The sequence below is a fragment of the Micromys minutus genome (assembly GCF_963924665.1).
Source record: "Micromys minutus genome assembly, chromosome: 7".
NCBI classification, from domain to species: domain Eukaryota; kingdom Metazoa; phylum Chordata; class Mammalia; order Rodentia; family Muridae; genus Micromys; species Micromys minutus.
The window spans coordinates 37,261,094-37,279,778 of NC_137976.1; the positions used below are offsets into that span (position 1 = coordinate 37,261,094).

At 38.7% G+C, this 18,685-nt stretch overlaps 1 protein-coding gene across 1 annotated transcript in view; it reads right to left on the reverse strand.

Moving 5' to 3' along the window:
• The window catches only part of TOMM70 (translocase of outer mitochondrial membrane 70), a 28,890-nt gene extending 11,682 nt beyond the window's left edge, over nucleotides 1–17,208 (reverse strand). The window contains exons 1-5 of the mRNA XM_080918800.1: nucleotides 16,761–17,208; nucleotides 6,226–6,399; nucleotides 4,946–5,072; nucleotides 3,176–3,285; nucleotides 2,166–2,314 (exon numbers count right to left, since the gene is read on the reverse strand). Coding sequence (XP_080774926.1) covers nucleotides 2,166–2,314; nucleotides 3,176–3,285; nucleotides 4,946–5,072; nucleotides 6,226–6,399; nucleotides 16,761–17,087 — 887 coding nt within the window. The 5' untranslated portion in view covers nucleotides 17,088–17,208. The remainder of the gene's footprint in view (nucleotides 1–2,165; nucleotides 2,315–3,175; nucleotides 3,286–4,945; nucleotides 5,073–6,225; nucleotides 6,400–16,760) is intronic.
• Nucleotides 17,209–18,685: the final 1,477 nt, after the last annotated feature.

The window sequence follows — 18,685 nt, forward strand, 5'->3', positions numbered from 1 at the left end:
CAGAGGCAGAATTAGCTAATGTGAGGTGAGCTGATGAGAAAGTCACTATTTTGAACATGGATGAGAACCTTGTCTTACTTTCTGTCTGGTGCATTAGTAGTACTTAACAGCTGTTGAAGGGATAAAAGGAAGCAGACAATACTCAAGTGAAGAGGAGCAGCCAGATGTGAGCTTTGTACAGATCAATGTTTTGTGAAGACAGACTAAGTCAGGAACAAAGACTAGCAGCTAAAACACTGAAGTGCCTCAAATAGATTTATTATTCCACCTTAAAAGGTAGACCTAGAATTAACTCATGTGAGAGGACTTTATTTAGCCAACAAGCTATCTTGCAGAGCCCCTAGAATGACCTGTGCTTTTAAAATGCAGCAAGCACAGTTTTCACCTGCTTTTTGTTGTTGTTTGCTTTTGTTCGAAACAGTTTCTTTGTGTATCCCTGGCTGTCCTAGAACTCTCTCTGTAGACCAGCCTGGCCTCTGCCTCCAGACTGCTGGGATTAGAGGCACAGGTCACCACCACAGCCCAGCTACAACATTCTTCTAAGATGATGACTGCTATGTGAGATGTTTAAGGAAAAGGTTTCTGACAGAAGAAAGTATTCTATGGGATTTCTAAGACATTTGATATGATAATTGTACATTAACATGGTGTGAAAACAATATACTTTACAGGTATATACTTCAAATTTTTATCTTGCATTGGGTTAGAGACATGTGATACAACCCTAACCACAAAATCACAGCTCAGAATTACCCACAGGACTACAAGGGTGAAATACTGACTCTTTCCTGTGTACTATGTTGCACAATAGTTAGGTAACATAAATGCATATGAATTAGCATATTGTCAACTTACAATGTATTTGTAAGGGTGTAACCCCTCCTAAGTTAAAGAGTACTGTAAATTAAAGAACAATTTCTCATTTCAGTTGTTATAGTCTAGACAGAAAAAATTGGTTTGTGATCTACAAGAAAAACTTTATCAAATTCTTCTAACTTCTTTAGCTTCACACTAACCGTTTATTCTCTATTTTGTTGCTCAGATTACCAGGGCAAGAAAACAGGAGCGACTATATTAACATTACATTGAACATAAAAGGTTCCCATTTACTGAAAACATGGCCTAATTGCACAGGCCTCTAAATCAAGGGAGCCTGTAAATAAGAATCAGCAGTACTCGTGTTATCAAATCACAGGAGACTGGAGTAAGATAGAGAGACACCTACAAACTGCAGCAATGGCTTCAGTCGTGAGCTCCTGAGTTTATGACTCATATCCTGTCATCTCTCACCATAGCTCACAGAATGGGGTTAACTTTAATCTCTAGTCTTCATGGGATGAGGACTGTTTACTGTTTCTGTACGGCTGTCACTAAAGCTATGTGACATCTGATACATGTATTTCCCAACTATGACTTTCTGAAACATTGTATACCAACTAAAATGTACACATCTTGGCATAATTATGGGAATTCCTTAAACTCAGTTGTGTCTTAATACAGGAACACTACTTCTCTTCCTTCCACACACAGTAATAAACACCCAATCATCAACACTACTACTTATATCAGGGAAGGAGTTACCCTAACTGAAAAACACAAGCACCGACAACCATAAATGTTCAGGCTTAGGTGGCATATATATTATATCCCAAGGTCTCCAGCCATAAAGTCATGTGTCCTTTGAGTTTCTATAGTATATAAAACACAAGACTGTCACTGTCTTGGACAAGTAGAAAAAACGTGAAGAAATTTATAACATTTCTAAGCATCACCAGCTTCTAAATTAAGAACTACCCTGCACAGAAACATTTGGAATTTAGCTACATGTAACTTAAGATAGTACCTTCAAATTTGTCTTCTAACCACACCAATTAACTTAAGGGGTGTTTTCTTGAAAATCTCATTAAGGCTAGAAAAGCAGGCAGATTCTGACAGAAAAAATCTGAAATATTAGAAAACTAACAGATATGTGCTAGAAAGAGGTATATATAATAATGATAATAATAATAATAATAATGCAATAATAATTATATATAATTTAAGGTTATATTTAACTGTATCTGCACATAGGTTATCTTTTAAAGGTGACTGAAAACCGACTTGTGATCTAGGCAAATCTCATGGTGCAAAGTCCATCCAGCAAACACTGTGCTCAACATACTTACTTTTCTTTTACTTCTAAAGCTTCTCCCTCCTTGTCTTTATCTTCGTCAGACTTCTCTCCTTTAAGCATTGGTTGAGAAATTATATCATCCGTGAAAGAACTGAAGTAAGATTTAATAAACTGTGGAGATGGCATCAGAGGTTCACGGTTCTGAAATTTAATCATGTTTAAGCTTCTTTTTAAAATGAGAAAATACTAATCAAAGGAGCAAGTGTACTGCAGAACAAAATCGACAAACAGTAATGGAGAGAGAACTGCCCTGATATTCCTGAAACGTAACAGCCAACCGTCGGTGAGTTTTAGCACACTCTCCCAGCAATCCACTTATTTCCCCTAATACTTAGTATTAGGTCTTTTATAATTAATCCCATTTGTTCCACTAAAACCAACTCTCCAGAGGAAAGCACCATGCCTTTTCTCTCTCCCCTATTAAAAGATTAGGGTCTTGTTTTATAGCACAGAATGGCCTCAAATTCATGGTGCTCCTCCTACTCTAGCCTCCCAAGTGCTTATATTTTAAGGCCTAGACCTGGACCATGTGCTTGTATCCACTGCTCTATCACAGAGTTCAGTTTAATTGTTGAATTGAACTATGCCACCAATGTCCACTGATACAGTTTACCTTTAGAAACTAATGCTACAGAGCAAGCGCTGGCAAGTATTTTTCTACAAAAGATCAATTGATAGACAGTTTAAACACTGTATGCTAAGGACTTTGAATACTTTAGTAACCACTCAACTGTGTGTATAGCAACATAAAAGTAGCCCCAAGCAATATGCAAGCAGGTAATATATAGGAAGCAGATTGGATTTGGCCTTTGGGCTGTTGAGTGACAGTCCCTAATAGAGAAAATGAACTATACTCTTTAAGTACAGTTTTAGACTTACTAGAAATCGATACGCTATAACACCAAAGAGTATAGGAAAAAGACACACAACCCAGTTTTAATTTTAGTTATCATACACAGTACTCACGCAGCACTGAACTATTACCAACTCACATTCATTTACCTTGTATTTTTCTTTGGCATTCTCTTTCCCGAGAAGTTTAAGAACTTTATCAGCTAACAGCATGCTCTGCTCATTTTGAAACCCTTCTAAAATACACACGGCGGTGACATCTGTAAACGACAGAAAATAGCATTATGGAGTTATTATGAAGATGACCAGCAGTATCAAATAGGTCCAACTGAATTACAAAGTGAAACTCAACTCAAAGCAAGGTGGAACTTTCAGTACTGTACTTCACCTGTGAAATGAACGTGCTTATCCTGTTTAATTCCTGATGTCTCTCAATGGTCTAACATTCTGTAGATGGCAAAGAAAACCAGGAATCCAAAACATTTTCTTCTGGCTAGTAACACGAGGCAAGTGAACACAATAGAATCACATCTTGCTATGCTGCTTAGGCTGTTATCAAACTCCTCTACCCAATAAATCCTTTTGCTTTGCCTCCTTCGTAGCTTTTTAAAGGCCTTCAAATAATTCTGTCTCCAAAAGTCTTTGCCATGGGGCTCAGAAGCACCATCAAAACACTGCTTCCACTGCTTATGCTGCCACAGCTCACCAGAGTGGTCTGAAATTTGGAAGGTCAGAAAGTCCCCCACCACTTATCCTGTCATTCCAAGTGTTGGAGCAATAGTTGTGGCTTTACTTCCTAAGCTCCACTCTTCACAATCCCACACCCGTACTCTTCCAAGCAAGTCAGTCAGCACCACATTTCCCAGCCAACTCCCTAATCCCCTTTCTCATTCCATTTCTTTGATCTGAAACTCCAATCAACCTCTTCTCTGGCAATTATTTCTGCTAGTAACTTCAAAACTTTGCATTCCCATTTAAAAAATATTCTTTCAACCATCACAGGACATCACAAAACTTTTAAATTTTCTAACATGACCTAAAATATCCTTATCCTTTTAAAAGTCTCATTCCTTTAATAAAACAACAAAAAAGCACTTTAGGCTCAGCTCAGAGATGGAAAGTATGCTAAGTGAGATTCTGAGTTTTATTCCCCAGTTTCAACCGCAAAAACTTATCAAGAGAGTAATTATGGCTAAATTTTATTTCTGACATTTTTAAAGGACATGCAAACAAGTACTGAGAGTACTTTTAGGCCGTAGAAATTATACTTTGGTTTAGTGTCACTTCACTTAGAAAAATGAACTTTAAAAGCCTGTGACCTGCACTTTAATTGCTGTTTTGGAAACATATCACCAATTAGTGGCAGAAGTGCATTTATTATATTTTCAGAGAATGACATTTTCACTTGGATTTTCATAGCAATTACACAATCTGCCAGTTTTGTATAAAATAATTGGAAATATGAATGAAAAAAGTGTAATACTCATGAATAATTCCTCAGTTTAGGCTGGGCATGGTGGCTCACGTGCCTTTAATCTTAGCACTTGGGAGACAGAGGCGGGTAGATCTCTGTGAGTTTGATGTCAGCTGGTCTACACAGTAAGTTCCAAAACAGCCAGGACTACAAAGAGAAACTGTGCCCCGCAAACCAACCAACCAACCAACCAACCAACCAACCAACCAACCAACCAACCAACCAACCAACCAATAAATACCACACAGTGGCAAACAGAGAAAGAACGTATGTAGCAGTAATTTCTATTTAAATTAGAGAACAAAGTCTCAACTGTGGCATAGTTTAAGTTCAACACTGAAAGACAATTAGCTGATTTCTACACTCATAAGGCAGTTTCATATAAATTTACTAGTGACTACAAAGCCTTCAGTAATTTTCCTAGGAAAGTACAGAAATGCCCTCACCTTCTAAACACTCTTTCTTATTGTCTAGCTTCTCATGGGCTTTTGCACGTCTAAAGAGAGCTTTCACATATTTGGGATTAAGTTCAACAGCCTTTGTACAATCTTGTGCCACTTCTTTCCATTTTTGCTGTAATTGAAGGCATGAAAAAAAAAAAGAGAGAGAAAACAGTTACACTGCAAACAACTGTTCAAGTGCTAAAGAGTTTCCTAATGAAAGCATTTCCAATTCAGAGTAACTACAATAAAAAAACCAAAAACAAACAAACAAACAAAAAAAAAAACAACCCCAAACCCCCGTCTGTCTGCCTCTCACATATGAAATAAAGATCCCACACTAGATTCTAAGCACTAGGCAATGAAGATCTTGGCTGTTTTCCACCTTCCACCTGCCTGTGGCTTTATGCAGTTTTCACTCCTTCAACACTACTGATCTAGACCCACACTTTCCCCACGCCAAGGTCTTTGCAAATACCCCTTAGTTCTAATGTATGCCATGACAAGGATGTATGTTCAGATTGTTACTTCTTACAGTTACTACCCCACTTACCAGCAATTTGCCATTAGTCCACCTTGCCACCGGCCTGCTCTCTATTGACAGTACTGGCTGCTCACTCTCACCTGACTTGGCAGAATCCTTCTGTCTACTCTATTGCTTCACGCTGCAATTGTCCAGTGCTCACCTCTCTCTACTTCCTAGGTGATTGTCTGGCTTAGAGAACATTTCTAGCCTTGCTACCCTGCTAAATTACACACACGTGTTAAACTATGAGCTTTTAGCTGTCTCTTTCTTCGTCCATGTCTTTATGTTTCATACCCAATGCAATAGCAAATTTTGCTGATATTTAGCTTTCCTTTATGTGTTGTAGTTGTACAGACTACTGCAACAATATGTTTATCCGCTTTCCCTGTCATCCCTTTTGTTTCCAATATATTCTTGACAGAACAGTAAGAAAAATATTTATGATAGTCCTCCCTCGTGTAAGAGGGACTCATCGTTTTCCCTTTTCAGTATTACAGACAAAGAAAAAAAATTAAATAGTCTCAAACTTTGGAGAGGGGGAGGTGTAGGATCACTATGTAATTTGAACTTAAACTATTTGGTTTTATTAAAATTTTAGAATTTTGGTCTACAGTTTGGCTAGCAAAACTGAAATGAAAAATTCTTATAATTTCAAATCAACTTCAAAAAGTGCATTCCATCTGAGTAGAATTAAATGAAACTTTTAGCAGATAAACAGAGGAAAAGCAATGGAAAAACAGAAACAACCCAGGATACATACCAACTGTTCAAAGGCAGCAGCCCTGTTCTGATAAAAGGTAGAAAGGTCTACATTCTTTTCAGTAGGGCACAAACTAATAGCCTCAGTATAGCACTGAATAGCTTGCTCATATTTTCCTGCTTTGAAATATTTGTTGCCTTTGTTTTTAGCTGCTTGGGCTCTATCCAGAGAGCTCTGAAATGAGAGAAAATAATTATTAAGGACTGACATTTCAAAATAAATCCAGACCACAAGGATTAAACAAGCTGATGGAAAAATTTGGGAAGATAGGATGGTTGTTTACAGCTCAAAAACCACCCAGATTTCTTGCAAAAACACTAACACATTAACCTATCACTTCTGCAAACATTACAAGTACTAATTTTAATGTTTGCCAACCAAACAGGTATAAAGACATGTTTCTCAGCCCAGGTAATTTAAACTCCATTTTGGAAAAATCTAGTTCCAGTGTATAAAAACCAGTCACCATAGCTGGGTGTGGTAGTACAAACCTGTAGTACCAGCACTAGAAAGTCGAAGGGCAAGAGTTCAACACCAATCTTAGCTAAATACAAATAGCAACAACTAAATTAAATTAAATGGATCGCTAACTTTCTATTTTAGGCAGAAGCAAGAAAGATCTTTACACCAAAACATAAGGGGTAGATAAAAGTAGGCTTAAGCCAACAGGACAACACGTGGCCTCTCTCAAAACCATTATTACCACACATTCATGGAAACTCTCGGCAGGCAGTGGGTAGTTATGGCCAAGATGATGGAGAGGGGCGTGTCAAACTGGATCCCATACACACCGCAGAGGATTTTGATAATGGCTAGAAACATATATACTATTTCCTTCCCTTTTGGAGGTACTAGGAATCAAACCCAGGGCCTCTTTCATGCTGGTGAGCTCCCAGCTTACTCTGTTGTTCTTCTTCAGCATCATCACAGCTATAGGGAGGGTTATTGTTATCTCTAGTATAGTGTACAAAGAGAGATTTGTATGTAACTCAAACTATCTATTATACATAGGAATATAAACTAAACAATTTAAGCTAGACAGTGCTACCAAGAAATGTATTTTAAAAATCAAGATGTGGGATAAAAAGAACCAAGAACACAAATCAACAGATGAATAAAAAAATCTTCCAGTCTAAGTCAAATAGCAACCATGAAAAATATATTGTAAGGACAGTTATAGAAATGTCCCACCTGCAGCCCAACCCTCATGTGCCTAGAATAACTATAAATACAACCAAACACAAGCTTCCTGAAAATTTTATGACTTTTATTGGGAAGGAGAAGAGAAGCATATTCATAAGATTATGAAAATATGCCAGAACCAACAAGAAAAGACATGAACCAGGCACAGTGGTGCACAATTATAATGTACCTTCCTCTTGGGAGGAAGAGGCAGGAGGATCTCTGAGTTGGAGGTGAGTCTGGTATACAGATTGAGTTGTAAGACAGACAGGGCTATACAGAGAAACCTTGCCTTATAAAAACCAGCAAGCAACAACAAAACCAACAGAAAAGAAACAAAGGGGAGGCGGGGAGGGAAGGAAAACCTCTTGTATGGCTTCAGAAAGACAACCATTAGGGTGATAATTAGGCAGCTTGCATTTAGGAGATGCTCTTTAATCCACTCTCGACTGGACAAAAACAGAAGTCAGACTGCAATAGAGCTATGTTATCCTGAAGGGAGGACAGTCCTCTTTCCAAGAGACCACACAAAGAGGAACTGCTAACACTGCCAGTGAGGTACCCAATTCAAACAGAAAGCTAGTTTCTAATAAAGAAACTACATAGCAAAAGAAAGTGGGGTGGGAAGAAGCTGCTGGGACTTTTTCATACAAAGCACAATTTCTACCACTGAACTATAAAATGCACATAATCCATAATTAGACATCGTGAAAGGAATAGAGAATAATTAATTTAAGAGGAGTTGTATTGCAACAGACACAGCTGAGGAATAAATGGAATACAAGGTTTGACCAAGGAAACTCCCAGAATGCAATGAAAACAGGATAGGGGTGAGAAGTTTGAAGAAAATAAGGAAATAAATTCCAACATCCATCCAGCAAGTTCCTAGAAGACACCGTTAAAGAGGGATAAGAAAAATGTTAGAAAAAAAATTACTTGCTTTTAAGCATGTTATGCTGAAATTGACAGCAAACATCCCAAAGATGTTTAAGTAGAAAAGAAAAAGAACAAATCGGGTACAAACTGTCCACATTAGGTCCTGATAAATAATTAACAACACAGACATGCACTATGGGTTCAGTGCTAAAGCCCACCTGATGGCACAAGAGCAATGACCATTACATCAGTAACAAGAATGTGGGGAGGTTGAGTCTTTGCCTAAAAGATCTTTAAGTTGTTTAAAAGTAAAGCTAAATACAGAAACATCTTAGAAAGGAAAAATTAACATTATAAAGGCATGTATAACACAAAAAAGGCACTATCTCAGGACGGCTCTTATGAGCCACAGATGGTATACAACATAGCTCTACTAGTAAAAGTATAATGTGACCAAAAGTATAATTATTGACCTTTATACTTAATATAACTTTTGACTGCTTTTGATAGCAAATAAAAGTGGAAAAACATTATTTTATTTAGCACAATAAATTTTCATTGTGTCTAAGTCACTGAAAGCCTGTTTAATACCCTGAAACATTAGGGACTATTTATGTAGAACATAATGTGGCATACGTATCAACACATTTCAGTTATTCAGTATTTTAACTAAAGATTTTCAGATTAAATAAAAAGAACATTCACTGGCCAAAGTACAGAACGTTGTTTCGGCAAACAGGTAATGAAGTCTTCCTAAGTCTAAATAAAATCACAATACAGGGAGAAGAAAGTGGAACTAGGATTAACAAAGGAAAAGGATGAAGAGGAATCTGGACAAAGGAAACAGCTTTCTCTTAAGCAAGAACAGCACCCTTCACTTAGCAAAGTCTAAACTGCTAAGCCCAACAAACTGAATCTCAACTAGCTACTTTTTACTTTTTATTTAATTTTATGTATATGGCTGTATTGTATACATATGTTTATGTGCCACATGAAGTCAAATAAGGTATCAGATCTTCTGGAACTAGAATAAGATGTGGTTATTAGTCACTACATGTGTGCTAGGAATTGAATTTAAGTCCTTTTACAAAAGCAACAACTGCTCTTATCCCCTCAGCCATCTCTCCAACCCCTCAGTTAAGTTTTATAACAATTTCCTTTTTTAAAAAAATCTTGATTTCTTAAGTCTACTTAATTGCCTTACTGTACTACTGAAAATAAATGGTGTTCTGAAGACAGGTTGAAAAGGAATAGCATTATATAGACAAGTATGAACTGGCAAACTCACTGCCATTCTGACTCCTCCACTTCTCCACTGTGGCCAGTCACTTAACTACAAGGAGCAGTAGCACAAAGGTCACTGACACTGCCTCGCCTTCTGATTGCCCCAACTCCCGGATTTTCTGACTTTTCTTCAATAAAATGCAGAGAAAAATGGCAAAACTAGAATAGTAATTGGAATTTATTATAAAAAGCTAGATATCAACAAATACTAGCTTTCTGCTACACCCAAAACTAGCCTTTTCAGGCAAAAATTAATGTACCGAGGGAAGAGAAGACCTCAATCGACATTATAATCACTGTTTTAATACAAGGTGTTTTAATTCTACCACACAGAAATCTTTTCTACTGCTTTTCAAAGACATTTTCCTCGCTGTCAACTCTCTCAAGTTATATTAAACATCTTTAGAATTAAATGAAGAAGTTGAAAAAATACCATCTCAAAAACAATTCTGAAAATACATTTCCACAAATGAAAAATGAAGACAAGACAACCACAAACATATTGGGAACATCACGAGAAGTTAGTTCAATCTTTTCATGTAGTCTATTAGTTTATTTAGAAGCTACCAAAGTTCTTAAAAGAAACCACAAGCTCACTTAATATTACTGGAAGCAACTTGATTTTGGTAGACTTTTTGGAGTGCTATAAATTTTATAATTGAATTTTATGAAAAGGTATTAGTCCTGAGACTTTTATCACAATTTGTTTCATTATACTCTGGCCTCATACATGCAGGTTAGGCAAGGTTAAAGAACATTAACCTTGGTGGCTTGGTCCACAGAGGGCACACTGTATAAGCACGGTGAACTAAGTATGATCCCACACAAAAAGTTGGGCATGCTGGCACTTGTGTAATCCCAGAACTGGGGAGTCAGGGACAGGTGAACTGGGGCTTCCTGGCTGGCCAGCCAGCTTAGTCTAATCAGAGGCCCAGGTCCCACTAAGAGTAACAAGGTAGACAGACAGGCTTCTGAGAAATGAAACCCAAAGATGACCTCTAACTTTCACACCCATGCTTACACAAACATTAATCTCACCACATGCCAACACTGGTAGTCCCACTAGGGAAGCTTGTGAAACACTACCTGCTACCAGTAGAATGGTGGGTGGACAGCTTGGCCACTTTGAAAACAAAACGAAAACTGAAAGCCCCTTAGTTTCTGAGGAATACAGCTTTGAAGAGACTAAGTTGTACGCATTCTTTCTTCAAAGAAGGCAGTACAAGGACATCAGAAAGAACATAAGCAATTAGAAGATGTTCCTTTCTGCCCATTATGTCATACCATCAATTGCTTAAAATTAAAACAATCAACAAAGTATTTCAGGAAGGAAATATATCAACTCACAAGAATAAACAGGCATGGAAAGGTACAAAATGCCAGAAAAAGACTCTGTGTTAAAAACAAACAAAAAAAAAAAACACAAACAAAAACCAATAAAATAAAAATAACCCAAGTAAAAATTCATGTAGTGAACCTAGACTAGTAAACATCATGGCTTAGCATCACTGCAAAATACAGTGTTGGTGGTTTATCCACACCCTCCTGTAGCTGTGGCTCTCTCCTGCTGCCCATAATTACAAAAGATTCTTCTACAGGACACATCACCTAACCTGGGACAGGATGAAATTTCAAGCTTCCACTCAATGTCTGTTGCTTTCATAGCATCATAAAGATGACAAATTTTAAGTTCAACCATTCTAAATTAGTATTCTCCAGTCATTCATTTATATATCTGTGCCTATAAACTTATACTTGAAATTAGTTTCAAATACCAGCTGTATGCCAGGCACTTCATTAAGTTCTAAGAAGAGAAAATAAAAGAGAAAATAAAATAAAATAAAATAATCACAGTGTTCACAGATTCAAGGCTAAAAGAGTAATAAAGGTGGGAATAAGAAACTCTAGTACTCTATAAGTGCTATATACAACCTGGGGAATTATGGAGTCACATGGATCAGGATTTGAGAAAAGGTGAGATGACTTCACTTGTTGAGGACACTGTGTGAGAGGCAATGTTTATAGACCATCCAAAGACCAGACCAGAATCAACAGCAAATGACAGCTGAGTGTGGTAACATATTCCTGTAATTCTACTACTCAGGCATGAGGATAGAGTAGAAAGGTTACAGAAATTAACTCCAGGAAGAATTATCATTCAGGATAAAAGGAACTTTATCTGAACTGGAAAGCATTATCATAAACCATTTAAATAATGGGATTTAATCTAATAGCGACAATGAAGTAGACCAGTTGTCCTTCGGTATTCAGAGGATTGGTTTTAGAATTTCATCCACACCACAATCTCTGGATATTCAAATCCCCTATGCACTATTTGTGTAGTACTTGGGCACATCCGCTAGCATAACTGTTTTGTTCCAGTAAGTCAGGCTCTTCTGCCCTGATTAGTGGACTCAAGTAATCTCCCTAAGCAGCTGTGATTTTCTATATAGTGAAGGATACTCCTCCTTCCTCTACCTCAAGTGCTAGGATTACAAGCATGTGCCACACCTGGTTTTATGCAGTGCTGGGAATCAAACCAAGGGCTTTGTGTAAGCTAAACTCAACCAAGCACTACCAGTCCAGCCCTCTCCTGTGTACTTTCAACCATCTCTAAATTACTCATTACCTAGTACAATGTAACTGCTACATAAATCATTACTGTGTTATCTAGGAAATAGTAAAATGTGTATGTTCAAAAGTTGTGCAATCCCTAGTTGAATCCAAAGATGCAGGAAACATGGACAGGGCTGATTGTAATTTTGAAAAATAAATATAGATTTAAAAAGGACTGCAGCTATTCAGTTGATGAATGAAAGCAGTAGAAATGGATTAGTCAGTTATTAAGATACAGTGTACAACATTCTGCTTTTATTTACTGATTAGATATAGAGAACATAAAAGTGGTAAAAAGAGATAGTGATGACACCTAAGGCTCTGCTAGGGACATTTTATGAGACCAAGAAGAGGTGTGATTAGAAAAAGGAGACTAAAATACTTGTGAGACAAATGAAGATTCCTTTTAAGTTAGACCTTGTGAGAGGTCTGGCTAACATCCACGGAACTGGCAAAGTATGTAAGAATTCTTACAAAAGAACCATGAAGGTCATTAAAAGGTAACAATCAGTGACATTAAAAAGCAAATAAAATCAGTTAAATGTGTTAGTAAGAGAAAAAGTTATTAAAAGGACAATATAAAATATTACTAAAGGTAAGAAAGTATTAATTATAATAAGGTCACAAGTAATCCTTGACACTTTTTTTTTTAAATGACTAGAGCTAGGCCTGACAATGTAAGTCTTTTTTTCCCCTTTATAAACAACAACAACAAAAAAGATACATGTACAGATTTTTAAAAGCATTTTGGCATAACACTATATGAATATATTTTTGTCAGTACTTGATTTTTTTAAAGGTTTGATAGTATGCATTGAAATCTTACTAGTTACAATGAGCATAAAGTACATGTAAAACAAGACGTAACATGGAAATAGTCAAAGTTTTCTTGGTGTGTATAGATTAAACATAATGATTTTTAAATACCAAAAATTTAAATACCAAACAAGGCTACATTCTTAGCTCTTGAGTTATTATGATTTAAGGTCTAGGTGTACCCCACTCTGAGTGGGTGTATACACTTGTTGCTGCTTTTTTTAAGAAGGACTGAGGCTTCTACTTTTTGGCCTTTCTTTTTTTGAGCTTCATATGATCTGTGAGTTGTTTCTTGGGTATTCAGAGCTTTCTGGGGCTAGTATCCAATTATCAGTGCCTGCATATTATGTGATAATGTATATTTTAATCCCAGTACTTGGGAAGCAGAATCAGACAACTCTGATTCTGAGGCCAGCCAGGGCTACACAGTGAGACACTGCTTTTTAAAAAAAAAAAAAAAAAAAAAAAAAAAAAGAAGAAGGGTAAAGGGTGTTGGTAGAGACAACTCAGTGGTTAAGAGTGCTCTTGTAATGAATCTGAGTTGTTCCAGACCCATGTTGGGCTGCTCACAAATACCTATAACCCAAGCTCCAGGAGAATCTGATGCCTCTAGTTTCGGAGGGGCATTTTCACATAACCATACTTAAACGCACAACCACTTAAACAAAAACAAAAGACTAAGGAAAAGTTTAGGGAAAGAGAATGATTGCATTTCAAGAAAGATGGCCACAGCAAACAAGCCTAACTCCTCCACTGACATATTTACATTCGACTCTGGCATAGACCTGTGGTTCCCAAACACTTTATGTGGAATATTGACTGTGTAATGCCTAAAAACCTTGAACATGACAACAGCTTTCTCCTTGTCAGTGAATTTAAAGCATAGCGGAATAAAAAGTTACTATGAAATTAATAAAGTTACAAAATCAACACTGCTCTTATTATTTTAGTTATTAGTGCAACTAGGATACTAGGCTTAGTGTGTACTGGTTAGTCCTTTGAAGTAGGTCAAATCAAGAAGTGTCATGGATAAAGTAAGAAATCTCCCAATTTCGAAAATCTGTAATTCAAATTTGAAAAACCTTCTAGAGTAAGACAGAACACTCTACAACTACTTAAACGAAGCATGGTTTAATACTTTCCCTCACTCCTAAAAACTATCAACTGTCAAGATGTTTTTAATGGTATCTTGAAATCCTCATTACTCAAAGCCAGTATGAACAGCTTTGCTGTTTTTCCAAACTGTTACTGCTTCATACAGGTGATAACTGGATGTGGCCCACACGACACAGGGGAGCATCTACCACTACTTCATTTTATATCTATCTGGGCAAACAGTAAGCACAAAGACAAAACTAAACATGTTTTTTTCTATTCAGTCTGCTAACACTGAACCCTGAAAAGGTATCTGGTGATTCCTTAACTGTTAAAAATGTAGTTATTGCTCAGCTAGAGAATTGACACAGCATCCAGAAACCCTGCTTTTCCTTCAGCTGGAACAAATGCTAATGCAGAACACTCCCTCCAACCATAGGTAACACATATCGGATAAGCAGCCCGTCATACTCAGACATATACATTTCCATTAGAAAATTACAAAGATTTTTAAATGTTGCTCTGCTAAACAACAATTTAGTAATTCTAAGCAAGATTTCAGAAACACACTCCTAAATTCTACAGTGAGGTAAGAAAATGGTATATGCAAAAGCTTTGCTCAGTTTTAGTTTGGGACAAATGTAATAATCATTTTAAAGCAGTTCAAGTACTCAAGAGAATTCAACAGAAGTCAGGCCAATCAAAATTATTCTTTATAGAAAATCTTTGCAAGATTTTTCACATGTACAAAATATATATATATGGAAATGATACAAGACAATAACTGAGTTAAAGGCTTGTGACAACCACCTTCACGGGCACTTGTAACCATTTCTTAAACAGGCACTTACAAGTTGCTTTGCTAAAAATACCTGAAAATCTCACTTTGGTCCATAGATGACTGATAATAGTGCAAGAGTTTAACATCTCTGCACTGTCACCTTCAGCTTAACTAAATGCAAAGGTTAAGTCATTGTCCTTAACTCTTCCTGGAGTCACCTTGGATTCCAGAGCGATCTCAGACTAGGGTAATTATCCTGGATGTTGATTCTCCACATCCCGGTACACAGGTACACACCTCTTGTAGGAACCAGACTAATCCCCTTAGGAACCCTTCACTCAGCCCTCCCACCACCCCTCTTGCAGCATCAGAACTGCCACACCATTTCCTGACCACAGCTGCTTAATTTCCCATACCTTTCATCCTGATCCTCCCATTATTTAAACCTTAAAGTTCTGGTAAGTGACCTAAAAATTTGGAAGTTATCGGAACCAACTAGTCATCCCTCTTTCCGGTGTGGCAACACTGAACAAAGCTTTGAGATTTGCCATTATTTATCTCTGTAAAGGGAATCTTGGAGTTTGAGCTCATCACCGTTTGCTGGGACTGCCAGTACGAGGCTTTCATCCTAAAAACTTTGGTTTAACATTTTAGTGCTGGGTGAAATAGAAAGGACCTAATATTTTAATCCTCTTAGTTGGCTAGAATGACAATGACATGACCCAAGCTTACCAAAATGACAATGCTGGACAGGACAATCTAGAATGGCATCTCAAAGATCATGGTTCCCTCCAACATTGTAAATTCTGGTTAGAAATTGGCTGTTTGAATTCCCATAGGAGAGAACAAACAGCTTTTTTGCTGGCTAGCATCGTGACTCACACACAGTAAGCACTATCCCTGTAGTCATATATCAGACTTAATAAAAGAACAATGTGTCTTCAGGCAGGATGGGATGAGAATCCATCATTCATTTAACTGTACAGTTTTTCTCATGAACGTAAGTGCACATAGGATGCACATGTATAAAGAACTTACCTGTGCATATACCGGGGAGTTATTTACACATAGGTTTCTCTGAACTCGATTCTGGTAAGACCACCACACAACTCCAGACCCAGATAAACTCCCTTATCTCACACAATCTCAGCCCATGCTATTCTCCCACAGTTGTCAAACTTGTCAAAAGGGCTCAATAGTCTGACCATCGGATCCGATAAAGCAGTTCATCACTCCAATGCTTGTTCTAACACCAGAAACGTTATCAGGCTAGGACACGTGCATATGTCCAGGTGAAATAGAACATTGTAAGTTTTCTGGGGGTTGGTGGGGACAGTTCCTTAGAAATGGTTTATTTCCTATATACAAAGGTACCTAATGATTTTTTTTTCAATTTTGTAACTATAGTTGCTAATTCCACCCCCCCCCCATACACACACAAAACAAGGAGAGAAGCAACTCTAACAAGAAGAATGGCTTGTTAGTTATTAAACGGTTCTTAGTAAAGTTTTGGTCTTGGGAATCACAGTAACAACTCACGTCATAACTCCAATCATTCCGTAAAATTTGCCTTTCTTCGCTTAATGGAATCATTATATTTGTGCATGTTTCCCATGCCTATACCACTAGGTATAAATGCTGTGTCACTGAGAAGAAAAGCAAAGTATTCTGTTGGATCCCAAAGGAAATTGTCAAAGAACGTCTCTATGCTAGCTAGCTTGGACCTGCTATTCCATTCCCTATAAAGGCAACCAGAAACGACTTTAAAGTCTTCTGCGGCCACTCGGCAGTTTCCGACCGGTGGGAGGGCCCCTCACCCGCACAACGGGTCAAGGAAAAGCTGCATCCGCTCGTTTTCACTTCTACGGCCCGGGCGGCTTCTCACCATTTCCAGGGAGTCACCAGAACCGTCAGGGTGGCCACTGCCCAGGGCCGGACTGGCCCTGCCCTCTGGGGTCTTTCGTTCACTGTTGCGCTTCAGGCCGCTGGCGTCGCCTCGGCCCCCCGCTTCTCGGCGCCTCCGCCTTCGGCTCCACAGGTACATGGCCCCAGCACCCAGCAACAGGGGGGCCCCGATGGCCAGCGCCACGTGCCATCGAGGCAGGGTCCCCGCGCCCGAGCCCCCAGTCCCACTGCCACCGCCCACTCCATTTCCAGAACCGGGCGCAGCAGCTGCCGCCATCGCCGCCTCTACGGGCTTAGAGGCGGCCATGACGACTGTCCTCCGCCGCCGCCGCGCCGGTCGCGGGCGCCACGGTCACCGGGCAGCGTGTGGAAGAAGCTAGGAGCGTGGAGGAAAGCAAAGCGCGAGCGAGCACGCTAAGCAGCAGGAGCGGACGACAGAAAAGGGCCAGAGGTCACCGGAAGCCCGGGGCATGCCGGGCTAGATCTGCGGCTGTGCCCGCCCCCATCGAGTGTAAGGGAAGAACCACTTCCGGGGTCAGAAGGCCGGGTGTGGGCCTGGCGTTCTGGGCAGCTTTTTCCTTTCCTTTAGCAGGCAGTGTTTTAGAATCACTTGGGGGGTCTTGGGCCTTGCGTGACGGTAGACCTCTTCTCCAGGATAGAAGGAGCGGTGGCACTGTCGCCAGTACAGGGAGGAGGGGGGTTGTATGCAGCGGGTGCAGAGGGACAGCTCTTAGTAGCTTTGTGAGTGGGCGGGATTGCAGAAGCAATGTGAAGGTAATTTGGCCAGCAGGAATGGTAGGCCTCCCAATTGATCAGTAGGTTTGGGGAGAGGGTGTGGCTACATTGGTGCCTGTTAGAGACAAAAACTGCAGGAGGAAAAAACGTTGAGAGAATTTTGTGTTGTATTCGAAGAGACTTGAGGGATGCCCGTGTGCTCCAGCTCCAACAGTGTTAACAGCAATGGTAGGTGTTAGAAGACTGAGTAAGGGCTTTCTTTGAGGACCCTGGATCGCTACATCTTACATGTGTATTGAAATGGATTCTAGTAGACACTCAGCCCATACAACCGTCTCTGGAGCACATACGCCTTCCACAACTCTTACAAACTCTGGGCCAGGTCTCAAAGCATGAAAATTACTTTGCAAGGTGTTTGGAACTCACATTATTTTCAAGAAGAAAAGACAAAGCACGAGTAATTAAATGTTCCAGGCTATGGCTTTTCATTTCAGATTTGAACATCCTTTTGTCATATATATATATGAATATATATATATACACACATATATGTATATATGTGTATGTGTGTGTGTGTGTATATATATATATATATAGTCATGTGGCTTTTAAGTACCACAAGATGCTCACCATAACAGCACTACATGAAGATGCAAAGGCTAGGTTGTGCCAGCACGGACTGATTAAAATAGAATGTTCCGGTTTGAAACTTCAGGGCTTTTTCTCTTGCACTATGTTGGTTCTCACCAGTGAAATGTTTGCACTATCGACAGACTAAAAATGGTAGCAGAATTGAATTGATCAAATAGAGATTGCCCTAGGCACTGTTCTCATCCCACAACTTCAAAAGAGTTCTTGTCCTCTGAGTAATCTTGGATTTTTCTGAATAACAACAAAAGGATTCTTCCCCTGTAAATCCACATTTTTCTGTGATATCTGGAGGATTATAGGCTTCCAGTTTGAATGAACCATTGGAACTAAGACACATTTGAAAGATTTTCCCTTTGTTAGTGTTGTGTATGTATGTGCACAGGTCCACCTGTTTCATGGATCATGATAGGAATCTTTGGGAGTCACTTCTTTTGGCCATATGGGTCTTGGGATCCTTTATAGCACCCACAAAAATTCTTTACCATCAGATAACAGTTTCTGTTTCTTCCTCAATTATTA